The 20,337-nt window shown below is 35.3% G+C and overlaps 1 protein-coding gene and 1 non-coding gene across 2 annotated transcripts in view; both read right to left on the bottom strand.

Moving 5' to 3' along the window:
- CPLANE1 (ciliogenesis and planar polarity effector 1) overlaps nucleotides 1–20,337 on the bottom strand; it is a 118,504-nt gene that overhangs the window by 49,693 nt on the left and 48,474 nt on the right. The window contains exons 27-33 of the mRNA XM_044681409.1: nucleotides 18,862–19,025; nucleotides 16,056–16,216; nucleotides 10,440–10,531; nucleotides 9,028–9,107; nucleotides 6,412–6,489; nucleotides 4,681–4,873; nucleotides 114–383 (exon numbers count right to left, since the gene is read on the bottom strand). Of these exons, the coding sequence (XP_044537344.1) occupies nucleotides 114–383; nucleotides 4,681–4,873; nucleotides 6,412–6,489; nucleotides 9,028–9,107; nucleotides 10,440–10,531; nucleotides 16,056–16,216; nucleotides 18,862–19,025 (1,038 nt within the window). The remainder of the gene's footprint in view (nucleotides 1–113; nucleotides 384–4,680; nucleotides 4,874–6,411; nucleotides 6,490–9,027; nucleotides 9,108–10,439; nucleotides 10,532–16,055; nucleotides 16,217–18,861; nucleotides 19,026–20,337) is intronic.
- On the bottom strand, nucleotides 15,554–15,660 carry LOC123232695. The gene has a single exon (XR_006505221.1). It is a non-coding gene; the product is annotated as a U6 spliceosomal RNA (small nuclear RNA).

The raw sequence follows: 20,337 nt of genomic DNA, 5'->3' as shown, positions 1-20,337 counted from the left end.
TTTGGGGATGAGGAAGTTAACTACTGAAGAATAGTAATTTAATCAAACAACTAAAAAAAACACAAACTCTTGGAAATCACAGAATCCATTATGTTCTACATTGTGTACAGTACCTGAATATGTCTGACTTTATTCTGATCAGAATGGACAATTCCTTCATGATGAGGTCTTCTTTTTTCAAACTGTCTGGAATTTTCTCCATTGGATCTAAGTTGCAAATCTTTCTTACGACTTCTGCCTGAGTGCTCAACATCACCACTGCCTCCTGTGGCACCTGAAATTTGACTGCCCTCTAAGTGTTGCTGGGTGAGTTGGGTATTGGGAAGGCTGGCAAATGATGATCCTACTATTTGCATTAGACTTAGGAAGTTGATCTGCTGCAACTAGGATGCAAAAAAAAAAAAAGTGTAATTATAGGACAGTAAAAGAAATGGCCACCGTCTCTGAGAATATTTAATAGCCTGAACCATACTCTTTCTCCTTTTTCTGTCAATCAGTAAACATACTAAAGAAGATACAAAAAGGATACAAAAGAAGAAAAAAACCCTGCCCCTCATGAAATTTATAGTGTGGTTGGAAATATGAAGAAATGAAAAAAATTTAAGATTAATAAAATTATATCCTTTATTTAAGTCCTACTCTGATGAGACAGAGATTCCAGTTCTTAAAGGCTATTAATATTAACTAAGCAGAAGTCCTGGTAGCTGCCATCAAATTGGAAAGATTTCAAATACGGATCTGTTTGTCTGTCATCAGAGGACTTGACAAAAGCTCAGGCAAGTTCAAAAAGGTTCATCAAAAGACTCATCACAGCAAAGTGAAATGAGCAGAACCAGAAGAACACTGTACACAGAAACTGAAACACACAGTGGCACAATCAAACATAATGAACTTCTCAAATAGCAGCAGTGCAATGACCCAGGACAATCCAGGGGGACTTATGAGAAAGAATGCTATCCACATCCAAAGAAAGAACTGTGGGAACAGAAACACAGAAGAAAAATACGTGGTTCGACATCAGGAAAACCATTGACATAATTGACCATATTAACAAGCAAACCAACAAAAATCACATGATTATCTCAATAGATGCTGAAAAAGCCTTTGACAAAATACAGCATACTTTCCTATTGAAAACACTAAAAAGTATAGGAATAGAAGGACATTTCCTAAAAATAATAAAAGTGTATATCTAAAACCAATAACAAGCATCATATGCAATGGGGATAAATTAGAAGCCTTTCCCATAAGATCAGGTATGAAACAAGGATGCCCATTATCACCTCTATTGTTTAACATTGTACTAGAAACACTAGCAGTAGCAATTAGAGAAGAAAAAGAAATAGAAGGTATTAAAATAGGCAATGAGGAGACTAAGCTATCACTCTTTGCAGATGATATGATGGTTTACTTTAAAAATCCTAGAGAATCAACTAAAAAGCTAGTAGAAATAATCAACAACTTTAGCAAAGTTGCAGGATACAAAATAAATGCACGTAAATCATCAGCATTTCTATATATCTCCAACCATCACAGCAGCAAGAGGTAGAAAGAGAAACACCATTTAAAATCACCCTAGACAATATAAAATACTTAGGAATCTATCTACCAAAACAAACACAGGAATTATATAAACACAACTACAAAACACTTTCCAAACAATTAAAACTAGATCTAAACAACTGGAAAAACATTGATTGCTCATGGGTAGGATGAACTAACATAATAAAAATGACCATTCTAAAAATTAATTCACTTATTTAGTGCCATGCCTATCAAATTACCAAAAAACTTTTTTACTGAATTAGAAAAAACTATAACAAAGTTCATTTGGAAGAAGAAAAGATCAAGAATATCAAGGGAAAAAAATGAAAAAAAAAAAAACATGAAGAAAGGTGGCCTAGCAGTACCAGATATTAAACTATACTATAAAGCAGTGGTCATCAAAACAATATGGTATTGGCTAAGAGACAGAAGGGAGGATCAGTGGAATAGACTTAGGGTAAGTGACATCAGCAAGACTGTCTATGTTAAACCCAAAGAGCCCCACTCTTGGGACAAAAATCCACTATTTGACAAAAACTGTTGGGAAAATTGGAAAACAATATGGGAGAGATTCCGTTTAGATCAACATCTCACACCCTACACCAAGATAAATTCAGAATGGGTGAATGACTTGAATATAAAGAAGGAAACTATAAGAAAATTAGGTGAACATAGAATAGTATACCTGTTAGATCTATGGGAAAGGGAAAATTTTAAAACCAAGCAAGAGTTAGAAAAAAATTACAAAATGTAAAATAAAAAATTTGGATTATATTAAGTTGTACAACAAAAAATATGCAACCAAAATCAGAAGGGAAACAACAAACTGGGAAAAAATCTTTATAACAAAAAATTCTGACAGAGGTCTAATTACTTAAATATACAAGGAGCTAAATCAATTGTATAAAAGATCAAGCCATTCCCCAATTGATAAATGGGCAAGGGACATGAATAGGCAATTTTCAGATAAAAAAATCAAAACTATCAATAAGCACATGAGAAAGTGTTCCAAATCTCTAATAATTAGAGAAATGCAAATCAAAACAACTCTGAGGTATCACCTCATACCTAGCAGATTGGCTAAAATGATAGAAGGGGAGAGTAATGAATGTTGGAGGGGATGTGGCAAAATTGGGACACTAATGCATTGCTGATTGAGTTGTGAACTGATCCAACCATTCTGGATGGCAATTTGGAACTATGCCCAGAGCTCTAAAAGAATGCCTGCCCTTTGATCCAGCCATAGCATTGCTGGGTTTGTACCCCAAAGAGATCATAGATAAACAGACTTGTATGAAAATATTTATAGCTGCGCTTTTTGTGGTGGCAAAAAACTGGAAAATGAGGGGATGCCCTCCAATTGGGGAATGGCTGAACAAATTGTGGTATATGCTGGTGATGGAATATTATTGTGCTCAAAGGAATAATAAACTGGAGGAATTCCATGTGAACTGGAAAGACCTCCAGAATTGATGCAGAGTGAAAGGAGCAGAACCAGGAGAACATTGTACAGAGAGGCTGATACACTGTGGTAAAATCTAATATAATGGACTTCTGTACTAGCATCAATGCAATGACCCAGGACAATTATGAGGGATTTAAGGAAAAGAATGCTACCCACATTTAGAGGAAGAACTGCAGGAGTGGAAACACAGAAGAAAAACAACTACTTGAACACATTGGTTGATGCTGAAATGGTTGGGGATGTGACACTAAACGACCACACAAATGCAACTATCAATAATATATAAATAAGTCTTGATTGATCACACATGTTAAAACCAGTGGAAATGCGCGTTGGATGTGGAGGGGTGGTTAAATGGGGGGGTGGGGTGAAGGGGAAAGTAAAAACAAGAATCATGTAACCACGGAAAATTTTTCTAAAAAAATAGAATAAATTTAAAAAAATTTTTAAGTTAAATTAAATTAAAAGATAAGTTATGTTCCAACTTTGCTTTGACACTAATACTTAAGGTACTTAAGTTCTTATTTTATAGGTACAACTAAATTTTAAGTTCATCAAAAGCAGGGGCCACATCTTATTTGCCTTTGTAATTTCTACAAGCCTTAGCACTGTGTCTTGCCTAATGTAAACACTGAATAAATATTTGATAAATACTGTGTTTCAATTTATTAAGTATTTAAGTGTCTAATTTTTACAAGGTATTCATCTCTATTAAACTCAAAAAATATATCTAACTACTAAGAAGACTTAAAGATTTTTTTTAAGTTCATAAAACAATTTTCTCAAACTCAATTTCTATAATGTATTTTGGCTTACCTTTTGTCATAATTAAAAGAGAATGCAGGTACATCCTGATAAGGGGCCCCTGTTAAGGGAATAAGTTCAAGAGGTCCCCAATAAGAGATTATCACAATAGAGACAGAAAGGAAACTGGGGAGGCAGTCAAGGAGGTTCATCTGAGAGTGGGAGGGTAAACCATGTGATTGTATATCATCTCTAACTCCATTCTGTTTTTATGTCCAATCATGTCTAAACTTCTTTTAAAAAATTCTACTGGCTAAACTCAAATGGTATTAATCTAACAAAAGTAATTAATACTTAGGTGTAAATTATAACACAATTAAACTCTTTTCTTAATATTTTCATTTGAAAGGAAAAATCTATTAGCCCTAAAGAATCTCTTAGGGGTAAAAGGAAAGAGATTTTTGATCTGGATATCCCCCACAACTACAAGTATCTCATCAGGGAGTGAAACAATGCAATTAACTGTTTAGTTGCATATAAGCAAAGGAAAAAATTCATACCTAGAAGATCTTCTAGAATCAGACTCTAACCAGTCATGTTCTGGGACAAGGCATCAAAAGATTTAATGTAAAAGCAATTTTTGCCTTCGTATAGTTTTTTTTAATACTTGCTTTTTGTTTTTGAATCGACACTAAATATCAGTTCCAAGGCAAAAGAACAGTAAGGGCAAGGCAATTAATGTTAAGTGACTTGCCCAGGATCACACAGCTGGGAAGTATCTGAGGTCAAATTTGAACCCAGGACTTCTGGACTCTATGTTCTTTTGAAAGAATAACTATTATCTCAGTTTCTGTAGTTTTGCTCTCTACACAAATCCACATATACACACAAATATATATGTGTGCCAGTGCACACATATGGCTCACCTGAACCAGTCTAAACAATTCATCTTGGAGCATCTGTCTAACAGGTTCTGAAGAATTTGGCAGTTGCTCATGAGACTCATTTTTATGACGCTTGTGACGTTTTGAAATAGGAGTATTTGAGGAAACACTGGTTGGATCTGAAACCAAAGTTGGAACTAAGGAAGACTGGTCTTTTGGTGCAGAAACTTGTATGCTACATGAAAGAATACATAAAATAAATATAATCAATGATATGAACATTTAGATTCAAAACAACTCATTAGAATACATTGATCTCACTTTTTTTCTTTAATTCAGTATACACCATCCGTCAATTTCAAAGTCGGGGAAGTAACAGCTTATTTGATTTTACAGCAGTGGCTGAAGAGAATGAGTAAAGAATGTCATTCTCTATGGCTTATACAACACCTGAAATACTAATGGTTACTGTTCAATTTTAAACACTTAAAATGTTTAAGTTTTACTTCCTAAGCTACAGAGTTTGTGTTTATCACAAATCATACATAAAGGAACTAATGCTTAGAAAAGTAGGTGATGAAGATTATAAAAGTTACCAAAATCTTAAAGCAAAGATGGATGATAATCATGAAAAGCTGAAAACTGCATAAATTAAATCTTAAGAAGGTAATTCATATTAAATAGAGCTTAAAAACTGCCAAAAGAATAAAAGAATTAATACTAACATTTATATATGTCTACATAAAAAGTCAGTTAAACTATTTCAAATCCAAACCAGGAAATACATGAAAATAATATTTCCTAATTCTTTATATTTCTTTTTGAAAACTAGTTTCAAAATTTTTTAAGTTATAAGATCTAATTATCTGGATGTGCATAATTATGTGGAAAGTAAAGTCTTTTCTTGAAAGAGATTTAGCTGGGATAACAACATATTGGAACTCAAGTTTAAACTAAGGTACACAAATAAGCCTTTATATCTATGAAATACAAACTACAGCTGTCCTGTTTATTCCAAGACTGATTAGTGTTTACTTAAAATACGCATTCAACAAGAGAATATGGAAAATATGGATTATTTAATATGGAAATAGTTAATATGAAAACATGGATTATTTAATATGGAAAATACCTTTATGAGCTTCAAGAGTACAAATGCAGAAAATCATCCTACTGATTTGGAAAGACTACTAACACTGAAGTCACCCTCTCAACTAGGATAAAACAAAATCTGAAGTTGGGGTTAGAAGAAGTATTTTTCATAAGAGAATTTTTCTTGTGGGAGTACAAGATTTTTCAAACACTCTTTTAAAATCACGGTTAGACATGTATAACCCAGTAAAATTGCTTGTCAGCACTGGAAGGGGGGAAGGAAGAAGGGAGGTAGACAACATGAATTATATAACCATGGAAAAATATTTTAAAATAAAATAAAATAAAAGTTTTGAAAAAATAATAAAATAAAAGGAGAAATGTTGACAAGATTTTTTAATTTAAATTTAATATTTAAAAAATTATAGTTAGAAGTTAAAAACTGGAAACAAAATCTACCTTTTTATAAATATAATGTTTATTTCCTATTTTCAAGTAAGATTTTTCATCCTTTGCCCCTTAAAACATAAGTTTTTACAGGGCTTAAAATCTTTTAAAAATATCCTAATGAATGCACAGAAAATACACTTATAGAATCAAACATGCATAAAAATATTCACAGTATAAAGTACAAGGAAAATATAATTTATTTAATGAGGAACATAACTCATTTTATCTTACCTAGGAGTATCTGCATTTGAATCTAAACAGAACGACTGAGGAATGACGAGCTTAGTGTCAGCAACAGTCTCAACCATACTGTAAAATTAGAAAAGAGATTTATGTAGCATATTTTCAATAAATTACCTATATTAGATTACCCCTAACATAGCCAATCTAATTTCAGTCTTTCATGGATAAAACAATCACGATCCCTTTATAATAGCCTGTTGTTGAGTTCATAAATATAGTTTGTTTACAATTGTCTCCATAGCAATTAGCAACTGACTGAAAGGCAATGAAAAGGCTTTGACCATTTAAACATAATATTTGAAAAACATTACTGACCGAACCACACCAGAAAAATGAACAGAGCTTACTTAAAATAAATATTAGATTAAAATTTCAGAATGTTCAAAGTTGGTTCTTCCCTTCTTAAATGAAATTTGTAGTCCTTTCTGCTGAGCCCACTTGCTGCCTTTTAAACAATTAATTTTGTTTTTCATTCATTGAAATATCTGTATTGCACATTTATCATTTTGTTTATTAAAGTTTCTTCCTAATAGTGATAGGATTTAGCCTTTTGCTTTTAGTGGCATATGGAAATCCCGAGTAAGGAAATTCTCCCTACCAGCACAGGTAAGCACCTTCTTTCTAACATATAATCTTAAAGAATTGCTTAGAGGACTGAGAACTCATATGACTTTCCTAGGATCACACAGTCAAGAGGGTTAAGACATTCACTTTACACTCTGGTGATATGTCCTTCCTTCCCATACCCATCCACTACTGGGGCAGACCTTTGGCAAAGGTCATCTTGACCTAGAAGACAGATGGCAAACCTTTCAGAGATGGACTGCCAGGTCCCTCCCCCACCCCACTCTCCAGACTAAGTGCCATGCCTGCCCCTCCCCAGACCATGTGTCATGCCCCTCCCTCCAACAGTGCTGGGCACCACCACCCCATTACCCCACACAGAAGAGGGAGGACGTGCTCCCATTGGACTGCTGGGCAGAAAGGTGGGTAAAGTGAGCAATGTTCTCAGTGAGTGTAGAGAGGGAGATGGGAATGGCCCAAGCGCTCTACTCCCCTACAGCTCTGCCCTTGGGCTGCTGGGCAGAGAGGAGGGGATGTGAAAAAATGTCATCAGGCACAGTGGAGAGGGGGAGGGAAACGGCTCTGCCCAAGTCCCTCTGCCTCTCTAGTAACAAACTTTGGGGAGAAGGGGAGGCAGAGAGAGTGGCCATGTGCCCACAGAGAACACTCCACATGCCATCTTTGGCCCCCATGCCATAGGTTCACCATCACTGACCTAGAACATGGATATTATTGTTAAGTGGGAGTTAATAAATAATTTTTATTGGGCCAGAAAGCATAGCCCATTAAAAAAAAAACAACTGGGCAAAAATTCCTAAGAAAGGGGCAGGAAGGTTTATATTTGTCCAAATGCAAAGAAGCTGATTCCACCCACTCCCCTCTCTCCTTACCTCTTATTTAATTACCTTGTAATTGTTTTGAATTTAATCTGTGTATAGGTATGTATATACACCCATATGTGGCATGTATATTTGTCAAAGTATGTGCATATTCACATACATTTATACACACACTTCCCTCAATATATATACACTCCTTGAGAGAAAAGAGTATTCCCTTCTTTATATTTGTATCCCCAGTACCTGACATAGTACTCTTAATTAATTCTTATTGACTGTTTTCCTTAACACTAGACTTGGATTTTTAAAACCTGTGTTCAAATCCTGACTCCATCATTCAATACCTATATGAACTGTGGGCAAATCACTGCCCCCACCACCCCCAACATCAATTTCTTAAAAACAAAATTGGGAAGTAAACAGGACTTGGGCTAGATTATTGCTAAAGTCTCTATAATCTCTTATGACTCAATGTTTTCACAGCACATGGTCAGTCTCATGGCTTCTGGTTGGGGAATGAGGAGCAGACCAAGGTATGGTTGGGAGCAAGTACTTAAGTGTGAGATGAAAACATGAGTGGCCTCAGTCTGGTAGAGAAGTTTATTGAAACACCACATTAAAAGGTGGGGAATAGAGATTAGAAGTAGAGATATATGATCACAAATCTGGAGAGTATGAGCAGCAAGATGCCATATTTCAGGCAATATTTCATCCTGTTGTAAAGGATCATGCCAACCATGTCTACTCAGCACCCTTCTGCTGACTTTGAACACCAACATAAGAATATGTGTGTAATGTGTTTCTTAACAGTTCTCTTTTGGAGGCTTTTTCAACAAAAAAATAATACTCAAAAAAAAAAAGACTTTCCACCAAAAGAGTCTTTCATGAACTTTAAACTTATCTAGAAATGTATACAAAGTAAAAACAGATAGCAAGTTGTTGCACTATAGTTTCAAATTATATTTTATTTAATATGATGATAGGACATGAAAAATATCTTAACAAGTAAATCATGCTCAGTTTGGGAGAACTATTTGCAAAAGGCCAAATAGTGTCTGTTAGCCAGAGTTCAAATACACTAAGATAAAACTTCATTTATAAATAAAATAACCCCAGAAAAGTATTAAGAATGGAGGAAACAAGTTTTACTAAATTCAGAGCCAATTATCATAATTATTTAGAACAGTTTTTTAAACCTTACCCTTTCTGTTCAAATGATATTTTCACCAATTCTTCCACTGATTCTTTCAATGAAGACTCAACCTTTTCTCTGGAATGCTGCTAAAAATAAAACATAATAGCAAGACATAAACAAATCAAAATAAAAACAAACAAAACAACATACATACAGCCATAGCAGCATGACTCTAATTTAGCCTCATGTACAACTATTCCCCTAGGAAAGAGGTTCTTAACCTGGAAAAGAACTACATATCTCAGTATTTTCACCAACCTTGGCTTTTTTATAATTCTAATTTTAAAACATTATTTTGATAAAGCATCCATGAGAATAACCAATTGCCAAAGGAATTCATGACAAAAAAGAAGTTAAGAACCTTTCCCCCAGAGCTGTGTTGCTGAAGACATGGCACACATGCCCTGGTATACTGGAGAGAGCTGTTCCGTTCCCCCTCTCCACCTCACCTGAGGACATTTTTTGCATGCTCTGCCCCTCTGTCCAACAGACCAATGCAAGCACTTCCTCCCTCTACTCTCTTAGGTAATGCAGGGGGCTCACAGGTGGCTTGAAGGTACAGTTTGGGCACATGGTCTCTAAAAGATTTGCCAACACTGCCCTAGAGCAACTAAATTCTAACAAATAAAAAAATGATCTCTGCAAAGTCTCAATTTCTTTTAATATCGCTGTGGCTTAGCATCTAAAATGGCTATCTTATGAAACCATGTTCTTGTCCAGATATTTAGACTACCTAAACTGTCACCTGCCCCTTGAATAAGATTTAGATAAAAAAGTACAGGACAAGTAAGCTTATAAACGCTAGCAAAACACTAGAATGGTACAATTGTTATTCCTCTCCCCCAGGTAAATAGTTCCTATATTACTCTTCTTACTTTAACTCTAAAATGTGGCATAATGGTTATTTTTTTTTAAATTCTAAGTAGCAAAAAAAACTAAAATATCTTCACCCTAGCTATGAATTAAGAATTCTACCAGATGAATATATAAAGTACTAAGACACAAAATAATACATAGGGACAGTTAGATAGCTCAACATATTGAGAGCCATAGCAAGTCATTTAGCCCCCATTGCCTATTCCTTACTGCTCAATTGCCTTGACTCCAAAAAAGAATTTAAAAATATATATGTATATATAATATGTACAAGTTTTCCTGCATATGCATTAAAGAAATTATATTTCTTGACTGATGCTTAAGGAGCAGTTTATGAAATTAAAGTTCAAAAACTAGAGTTTGTTAATTTATGTTAACACTTTCCTCATTTCAATTTGAAAGAAAAAAATAATGCATGGGGATTCTCTTCAGCAGCAATTTAAAAAATAAGACAAATAATGAGGTTTTAATAATATGTTTATACTCTAAGTAGATGCAGTTAACATGAACACATGAGTAAACAATAAACTTGGGTCACTCACATGTAACCTGACTTCTGATTGCCCTTCTAATGGCATAAGGCTGATGGAAATATCAGTGTTTTTGAAACTTCCAAATGATTCTCCAGAATCCTCTAGATTGAAACACACACAAAAAAGCAGAAATTATTATTTTAGTAGTTGATTTTTAGAACACTTGGAATAAACTACAAAGATGGAAAATTAAATGATTAGGTCAATTTTTTTTTATTTCAGAGGAATGTTTTTTGAAGTATGATTATTAAATACTTAGGTTCCTCCCAATGGCCATCCTAAAACTTTTCCTCTCTTTGTAACCCCTAATCTCCACTATTTATAACAGAGTAGATGGCCGCCTACTTCATTAAGTGAGATTATGTAATTTCTCAACCTCAATATTCTACTCCTTAAAACTTTTTAAACATTAAACATTTTCCTTTCCCATAATTTTGCCTCAGAAAACTATTATTCTTTTTATCCTTAATCTCGTTTTGTATCCTTAATCTCATATTGTCATATCACTTCCAAACTGCTTTAGCAATCATCCCTTCTGTCATACACTTTCAATTCAATTAAACAAAACTTGTTATGACTTAAGTGGCAAAAGCACTCTCATATGTAATGTGAAGAAAAAGAAACAATTAGTGCCCTTAAAGAGCTCATATGTTTTGGGAAGAAGAAAGATATACATATATACAGAAATAAATGCAAGATAAATCTGAGCAGAGGTCATCAATAAACTAGGTAAATCAATAGAAATACGAGGCATAAGAGGACATGTGAGCGGAGTTCTGAATGAGCATGAGGATTCTGAGAGAAATGGATTAGGAAGTACACTAGGATGGCTTATGCAAATACAAGAGGATAAGAAACAGAAAACCAAGTTCAGGGAATTGGTAGCTACTGGTCCAATTGGACTCAAATTGAAAGTCCCTGATGGGAATGCCTTTCACCTTCTTAGGAGCATGTTTAGGTCTCCCAATTCTAAAAGAATTCTTTTGACCTTTCTAACTCTGCCATCTCTATTCAACCCTTCAATGACAAATGCAAAAATTTTTTTCAAGGGTACAATGTCTACAATTCTTCTCTGTGGGCTGGTTTCCCTTTATAACACAGTACTGATAGTATATACTTTTTCTTATACCCCAAATATCAATTTCCACAGATAAAAGAATACAGAGGTGTTGTCCCATGGAAGGAATTTTCCTAAGTTCCTGACTGTATTATCTTTTACCCCCCTAGACGATCATTTTCCCCCTCATTTGTCATGAAATATCATCCTTGGGTCCATGCCCTTCTACTCTTCTGGGCATAAATTGCCCATAAAAGTTTTGATTCTCTTCTCCTGAGGGAGGATGAGTGTTCTTTCCAACCACCAAATCCCTACAGATTATATCCACTGTCAGGACCCATCTCCACTGATGGCTCTCTGACCCCCTATTGGGACATTCTTCAATGAGATCAACACTTCCACCAATGATACAAGTCTTTTCCATTTCTTTCCCTCTTGTTTCAACTCTTCCTGTTGCCTTTTCTCTGTTCTCTTATAGACCAGCTTCCTTCTGAGAGGCTACAGGAGTTATTTTCCTTCCACTGTTAACCATTAACTTGATGAGGATATGTCATCTATTCACTTCTATCCTCTCTCTCCTTTTAAACATCCTTCCATTCTACTAGAATCACTAAATTCCAATCTAGTCACATAAAGAAGAGACTGATTCACCTGTAGGCAGTATGTGTATTAGTTTTTTCTTTCTGAACCCTTACCTTCTATCTTTGTATCAATTCTTAGACAGAAGAGTGGCAAGAGCTAAGCATTTGGGGTTAAGTAACTTGCCCAGGGTCACACAGCTTCAAAGTATCTAAGGCCACATTTGAACCCTACCTGCCCCTAGACAGTGTGTTGTGACATTTATTCCATGTTTCAGGCCTCCACTATCACTCCTTCTATTTGACTTCTATCAACAACCTTGTCTTGAGTACTTGTTGTCAACTCGATAGGTATATTTTTCTTGTTTTTACTTTTTCCCATCCCTACAAATTATTTATTTGACTATCCATGTTTCCTGGTTGTTATAATTGTTTACCTTTCTTCTATATCTGTTGTCTAGTCTGTTTATAAAACAAACATGTTGTTTAGGTCTGGTTCTCTTTATAGGAATGTCTCAACTGTTTCTTTTTTAACTTCTCTTTTTCATTAATGGTTAGGCTTAGGCTTGCAGGATGTATCACTTTAGGAACACATTATTCCATTCCCTCCTGAGGTTTCTAGGGGGTGCAAAAAAAAAATCTCTGGATATGTTAATTTCCTTAACTTTATATATGAAGATCTTTCCCCTTTATAAAATTTGTAGTCAATAGAATTGTTCAATTTAACCACTATATGTCTTGGAATTTGAAGCATAAGTTTTTGTTTTTGTTTATCTAGAGGTTATCCATGAATTCTTTGGAATGGCACTCTCTTTCCTGTGTTCATAAACTGAAAACAGTTTTATCGTTTTACTTTTGTCATAACCATGTTCAGGTTTTTTTTGACCTGTCATTCTTCTTTTTTTTAAAAACCCTTAACTTCTGTGTATTGGCTCCTTGGTGGAAGAGTGGTAAAGGGTGGGCAATGAGGGTCAAGTGACTTGCCCAGGGTCACACAGCTGGGAAGTGTCTGAGGCCAGATTTTAACCTAGGACCACCTGTCTCTAGGCCTGACTCTCAATCCACTGGGCTACCTGATTGATTACAGAGAGAGATCACATTAGGATTTAGGTCTTCTTGGTTCCAGGCCTGGTGCTCTATCCACTGTGCTGTCTAGCTGCCCACAGCATGCCTATATCTATGCATGCAGAAGTCACAACAAGCTTCTGCCTTTCAGTTTTCTTCAACACAAGGATAAGGATAGAGCTGAGTTTTATAGCAAGCCAGTGGGTCAGCTTGTGAAGTCCTATTAGAACAAGATGGAGGGTGAGGAAAGGGAAGCTGAGTAATAAGCATGTTGTGGGTTAGAGATTAGCTTCTTTGCTGATAGTTTATTGATTTTTATCTCATTAGGGTTCTTGGTGTTTTATACCTTAGAGACAGCTAAAAGTGCTTTTATCTCTTCCAAAAATTCCCATTTTGGAAAGGTTTGCAAGGTCATATAGCTCAGAGAGTATGTCTAGTCTGCCATCTTGAAACTACCCTTTGAAGCACGTGATATTTAAACACTACTAATGACTAATAGTCATTCTGGAAAGTATTTCTTTGCCTTTTGAGTTCTCCTACCTCTTGGATCTTCATGATTGCTCTTATTCCTCTTCCTCTGATGCCTTAATATGTAAATTCCCCCATGTTCTGACTTGGTATTCACACACACACATACATATATACATACATACACACATACACATATATATATTTGTACACAGATATTCAATATGTACTTGTATATATGCAAGCATACTGTTTTGGGATGATCTCATTCATTCTCAAAGCTTTGACTACCATCTCGAGGACAACTAAAACTACTGAAGTCTCTCCTGCACTCCACCCCTTATTTCTAGCTGCCCACAGACATCTGTACTGTCCTACAGAAGGTCAGGTTGGGTCCTTATCTTTTTAGGAGGGGCAATCCTATAGTCTCCCTATACCAAATATGGTGAAGTGGCCTAATCCAGCCTCAGGTACTTGTTAGTTGCATGACCCTGGGCAAGTCACTTAACCCTGCTTGCCTCCATTTCCTCATTTGTAAAATGAGCTGGAGAAGGAATTACCAAACCATTCTAGTATCTTAGCCAAGAAAAGCCCAAATAAGGTCACATAAAGTTGGACATGACTGAAACAACTAAACAATAAGCACTCTAACCTTTTATACAAAACTCAGGACATAGTATAGTGCTTAGCATATAACTGACACTTAATAGATCTTAATTTAATTGAACCCTTCAATAGCAACCTACTACCAAGTCAAGTTCAGACTTTCTGAACTCTGTCCAAAAAAACATATACTGTTCATACTTTTATAATTTTCCATATACTTCTAACTTAAAAGGCAGATGATAATTTTTTTAAATGCTTACCTTCTGTCTTGGAATCGATACCAAAAGAATAGTAAGGACTAGGCCAATGAGGTTAAGTGACTTGCCCAGGGTCACACAGCTAGGAAGTGTCTGAGGCCAGATTTAAACACAGAATTTCCTGACTCCAAGCCTGGCTTTCTATCCACTGAGCCACCTAACAGGCCTTAGATGATAATTTGTACATGGCAAAGTAAATTGTCATTTTAATGCTGATTAGGCTCCAATAGTATAGGAGAAAACTAACACCCAGACTATTAGAGATGAACATTCAAAGCTCTTCACAAGCTAATGCAACCATGCCTTTCATTAAGATTTCATATTTCTATGATCTGATCTAATCAAATCTATATACCTACTGCTCCTTATGCCTAGAATTCCCTTTCTACTACCTCAAACCCTGGCTTTTGAAGCCTGCCATGTCCCTTAATGTCCGATAATCTCAAATATCACTTTCTCTATGAATCTTTCCACTATTCCCCCATTAGTAATGATTACTCTCCCTTGTGAACTTTATGTGACACTTTGTATGCACCTTTCTGATTTATTTATGTGGTACTTCATGTTACAGTTATTTCTATTTATTATAACACTTCTACTATAATTTTATAAGCTTCATGGAACTCATGGACCATTATCAAATTTTGTATCTTCAATGCCTAGCACACATTGGATTCCAGGCAACAGTGAATGGTATAATGAATGTTTATTCAATTAAAGTGAAATACTATAGTCATTAAAAACTATGGACAACATTCTCTATTTCTTTCTTTCTGTGTCACCATCAAGTGTCTTACATACTTCCTCATAACATTTTTCCTTTTTTTTAGCACTAAGACTTTATAGTTATATATAACATAGTTATATATACTACAAAGCATAATTAAATAAAACAAATTTCCATATTAGCCATGTTCAAAAAGAAAAAGAAATAAGAAAAATATGCTTTCAGCTGTACTGAGTCCTTTTGGAGAGAGTATGTTTCATCATGAGGTCTTTGAAATTATGTTTAGTCACGGAGTCTATCAAGTTACTTTCAAAGGTGGATTACCTTTACAATATTGCTGTTTCTATGAAGACTGTTCTCCTGGTAAAAATATGGAAGGCCTCATGAATTTTCTTGTCATCCATGCACTGGACCTATGCTAATTTTCTCTATATAGTTTCAATTTTAATATATGTGCTTTTAAAGCAAGCACTCATGAGCCTTAAGTCAATGGGTTAGTAATTTTCTGTATTCTTAAAGCTCTATCAGCTTCAGACTTGGGATCCTAATTAATCCAATCTCAAAATCTAAGAGACAACACTTTGTCATACAAATAGCCTAAGGGACATTGTCATGGTAGAAGAGGAAAAAATATCACAAAGTAGCTAAGATATTTTAGGCAAAAATATATCTATTCTCCAAGCTAATAAACATAACCTCTTTCATAATAATAAAAATAATTTTAAAATGAAAGTTTTTGACAACTGCAAAGAAAATATAATATCTACAATATTAGCTTAAAATTCTCATCAAATTTATAATGCCAAACTAATAGTTATATATTAGGTTACATACTAAATTAATAGGTTATATACTAAATTAACTCACCTCCACAGTCTGGTGCTTTCATTTCCTCCTGCATGAATGCTTCCATTTCTTCTAAAATATCATCATCAAAATCTGTAAATTCTTTATCAGTACAGTGAGTAACAGAAATGCTCTCTTCAATGAGTTCTTTTATTTCAGGATCTTTTGAATGAGTTGTTATTCTACTAATAGAAATGTATCAGAAAAAATATAAGCTAATTTTAGCAACAAAAATGTGGCTTTTAATAAAAGTATTTTTTTTCAAAATGACTTTGCTATTGTTATTTTGTAAAGGCAAAAAGGTCCTTCATAGATAGTTGTTAAAAGACCTTTTATTGAAATCAAAAGATGAAAAGAATTCTAACTTATCTGATCCCTTTTATAAAGGAATCTTTTCTATCATTCCTTAATAAATACATTATCGTACATATAGAAATAACTAAAAGAAACTTCAACCTACTTTCACAAATAAAAAGTTTTATTAAAATCTATTATTACAGATTACATGTAAAAAAGTTAATATTCAATCATATCTAGCTTCTCAGAAAGATTTAAGGAGAAATAAATGATGGAGAAAATAAACTATTTTTTTTTGTCATTTTAAAAGAAATTGTTGAGGGATCCTCACTAGTTACTATTATAGTTAAAAATCATGCAAAAACTAATCATTTAATACCTCAAGTCTCAAGTTCAGAAACATCCCCTCCCTTGTTACTGTAAGAATGAGATTTGTGAAAGGGGGATGGGACCAAAGGAGCTAGAGAAGGCAGTTGCTAATAGTTGCTGACAGTTGAGACCAGAGAGAATTCTGGGAGATTCTCCAGAAAAGAGAGGGAGAGGAGAGGTCTTCAGGCAGAGGACTAGAAAGAGGGAGGAGGTGGACAACCCAGCTCAGATCCTGAGGGCTTCCTGAGGATCTTTCTTTTGGAAAATGAAACCCTGATTCCCTGATCAAAGCCATTCCACTCCATCTCACCCATCAAGTCAGCTAAGTTTGGACTCCATTTTGGGAGCAATCTCTTACTCTCCTTCACCCATTCCCATCCTTGCTGAGAGACCCTTTCAGTAAAAATGTACAATTATAGAAAAGGATAGAAACAGAAAACTAGAAACAGAAACAGAAGGAGAAGGGGTGGGTGAAGAAGCTTAGGAGTGGGAACCCTAAAGGTTCCTTCCTAAGTGACAGACCCCATAGAAATAGAGAAAAGAGCACCCAAAAATGCCTCTGTCCTTCACCCCTTTCCCCAATCCCTGAATTGTGATTAATAAAAGCCATTCATCAGTCAGATAGCATTTCAGAGTGTCAGAGAGACAACAAGGGAGAAGGGAACCACAGCTTGGTCTGACTGTCTCCATCTTGAAGCCAGACCACCCACTGTGAAATTAACTGATTGGGGGGAGGTTTGTGTGAACCCCATCCTTATTCAGAATCGGATTGGGGTATGTCATTTAGAAATTACCACTGTAATTATAGGAGTCATTTGGCATACTCAGAACCCTGTGTACCAATCATAGTCAGAATGCCAGAGGACACAACATACATTTCATGAAAACAAAATAGATATTCCTGGAAAAAGGTTTTACTGATGGGAATTCTGGTACCACATACCTCATCTTATAGGGAAGCCTCGCCCCCAACTCCTGTGGGGCTGCACAACCATCCAGGTGACCCAGTTTTGGGGTGACACCCCTAAAAGTCTCCCAGTGTATATTCAGCCCCAGGGGAGTGCTGGAAGAGAGACTCACCATACAGACTTTCTCTATCTCCCTTCTATCAAACATTGGTTACTGGTACTCTTTTAATCGTTACATTACTGAAGAGAAGTTTTAATTAAAAACTTACTCCAGGCAATTTGGAACTATGCCCAAAGGGCTATAAAATTGTGCATACCCTTTGATCCGGTAATACCACTGCTGGGTCTGTGTCCCAAAGAGATAATAAAAAAGTGGAAAGAACCTACTTGTACAAAAATATTTATAGCAGATCTTTTTGTGGTGACAAAGAATTGGAAATTGAGGGAATGTCCATCAATTGGGGAATGGCTAAACAAATTGTGGTACATGTTGGTGATGGGCTCAGTGGATTGAGAGCCAGGCCCAGATTTGGAAGGTCCTGGAAGCAAATCTGGCCTCAGACACTTCCTAGCTATGTGACCCTAGGCAAGTCACTTAACCCCCATTACCTAGACCAGCTTTGGCGAACTTTTTAGAGATCATATGCCCAAACTGAAAATTCATGCTGCCTATGAGCCTCCTGTGGAGGGAGGAAGTGCTCACATTTGGCTGCTGAGTAGAGGGGTGAGGCATGCAAAAACTGTCCTCAGGTGCTGTGGAGATGGGGAATGGAGCAGCCCCCTCCAGCACACCAGGGCACACATGCCACATCTTCAAACAAAACAAGCCTAGACCTTACCACTTCTTCTGCCTTAGAACCAATACACAGTATTGATTCTAAGATATAAGTTAAGAGTTTTAAAAAAAGATAAGCAAGATGATTTCTGAATAAGGTGGAAAGATCTGCAAGAATTGATGCAAAGCAAAATAAGCAGGACTGGGAGAACATCATACACAATAACAGCAATACTAGACAATATTATCTGTGAAAATTTGGCTACTCTCAACAATGCAATGATCTGGGACAATCCTGAAAGACTTATGAAGAGGAATGCTATCCATCTCCAGAGAAAGAACTGTTGGAGTCATTTTTCACATCAGTGTATCTTTGGTTTTATTTTGGGATTTTGGTTATGTATGAGTTTGTTCTTATAATGATGACCAATCTGGAAGTGTGTTTTAAATGACAATAAACATTTTTAAAAATACTTACTCCAAAATGTTGTTATGAGGTCCATCACTATTATGGACTTCCTGGATTTCATTTTGAATAGACACTGATGCTGGACAGCTGATATCCACACTGCTTTCTTTCTCAATACTGGGTTTAGTTTCAGGTAAGGACACAGAAGGAGCAAAATAATGATTCTCTGGAACCTAAAGCAAAATATTTGTCATGTTTATTTTTGCACCTTTTATGTTATTTCATCTTAAATGCACTGATATTTCAAAGACCATGATTTGTTCAATATGGGAACTTCTACCATGTCTTCTATCTAATAATAATTCATCTAATAATAAAGTCATAATTTGTCCATGTATGTGTTAGAGGCAGGATGAGAAGCCATGACTTTCTGACTCCAAATCCAGCTATTCTAGCTGCTATACCACATTGGTTCATTATTTAATCCTATTCTGCACTCATTCAAAATTGTGCATATCTCATGAGAATTAACATCATATAACACGTAATGATTAGGATTTCTCTAATATGCTCTAAAAAAGTAATCAAATAGCAGAGTGTACTGTGCAGAGAAAGTGCATAATAACTGTTTTTAGAATTGAACTATTAAAGCTTCACAGAAATAAGAAGGAATAAGAGACTCTGCTGTTGTAGCACTAACTACTTAAAGGTACCAGGTTTAGGATGAACTAACAGAAAACTATCTTATTTTTTGTGGCTAATTGATCCAACAAACATTTATTAAGCACTTACTATATTAGTAGCTCCATTAGGCACTGCAGGAGGTTAGGGACACACAAAATAAGTAAAGAAAACAATGTCCCTGACCTCAAGGTCCTTATAATCTGGTACAGAAAAATAAGACTTAAGATAGTTAACTTTATTACATGTTAGACTTTCATAAGTGCAGAAGAACTGTATAAAGTGCTATGAGATCAAATGAGCGTAAAATTATTTCCAGATTGAGCAACCAGGGAGGCATCACAGAAGTTTTTAAACTAGGATTTCAAAAATGTCTAGGGCATAAGAAAATGAATACATCTTCAAATAGAAGAGGCCTTCACCACATAGACTACAATGGACATGATACTCTAGATTAAAGCAAGCCTTCACAATAAATAAATAAATAAAAAAATTTAAAAAGTAAATCTTTATTAGTTTTGTGGATAAGCATTAATAGTTGATGAAATTTGTGCATCTCTTCTCATTTGTCCATGAGTCTAAAACACTGGCACCACATAAACTAAACTACAGGGACCCCAATCACAAAGCCCAAAAGCCAATCCCAAATCATAACCATCCAGTGGAGAGAACACATACCATCTCTCTCTGTTCTCACTATTAAATCTACTCCTTCCATCCATGCCTACTTTCCAGGTCTTACATTGGCCTAATTTCCCTTCTGCATTCATAGTCTTGACTGTATAATTAGATATTTAACTATGCATTATACTCTACTCTTATATCTTCTGTCCCTCTTTGTCCTGCCATTATTCCTCTGTCAAT

The sequence above is a fragment of the Gracilinanus agilis genome, chromosome 1 (genome assembly GCF_016433145.1).
Source record: "Gracilinanus agilis isolate LMUSP501 chromosome 1, AgileGrace, whole genome shotgun sequence".
Classification (NCBI taxonomy): Eukaryota; Metazoa; Chordata; class Mammalia; order Didelphimorphia; family Didelphidae; genus Gracilinanus; species Gracilinanus agilis.
Note: the sequence above shows the minus strand (reverse complement) of the source record. Positions and strands in the feature narration are given on the sequence as shown.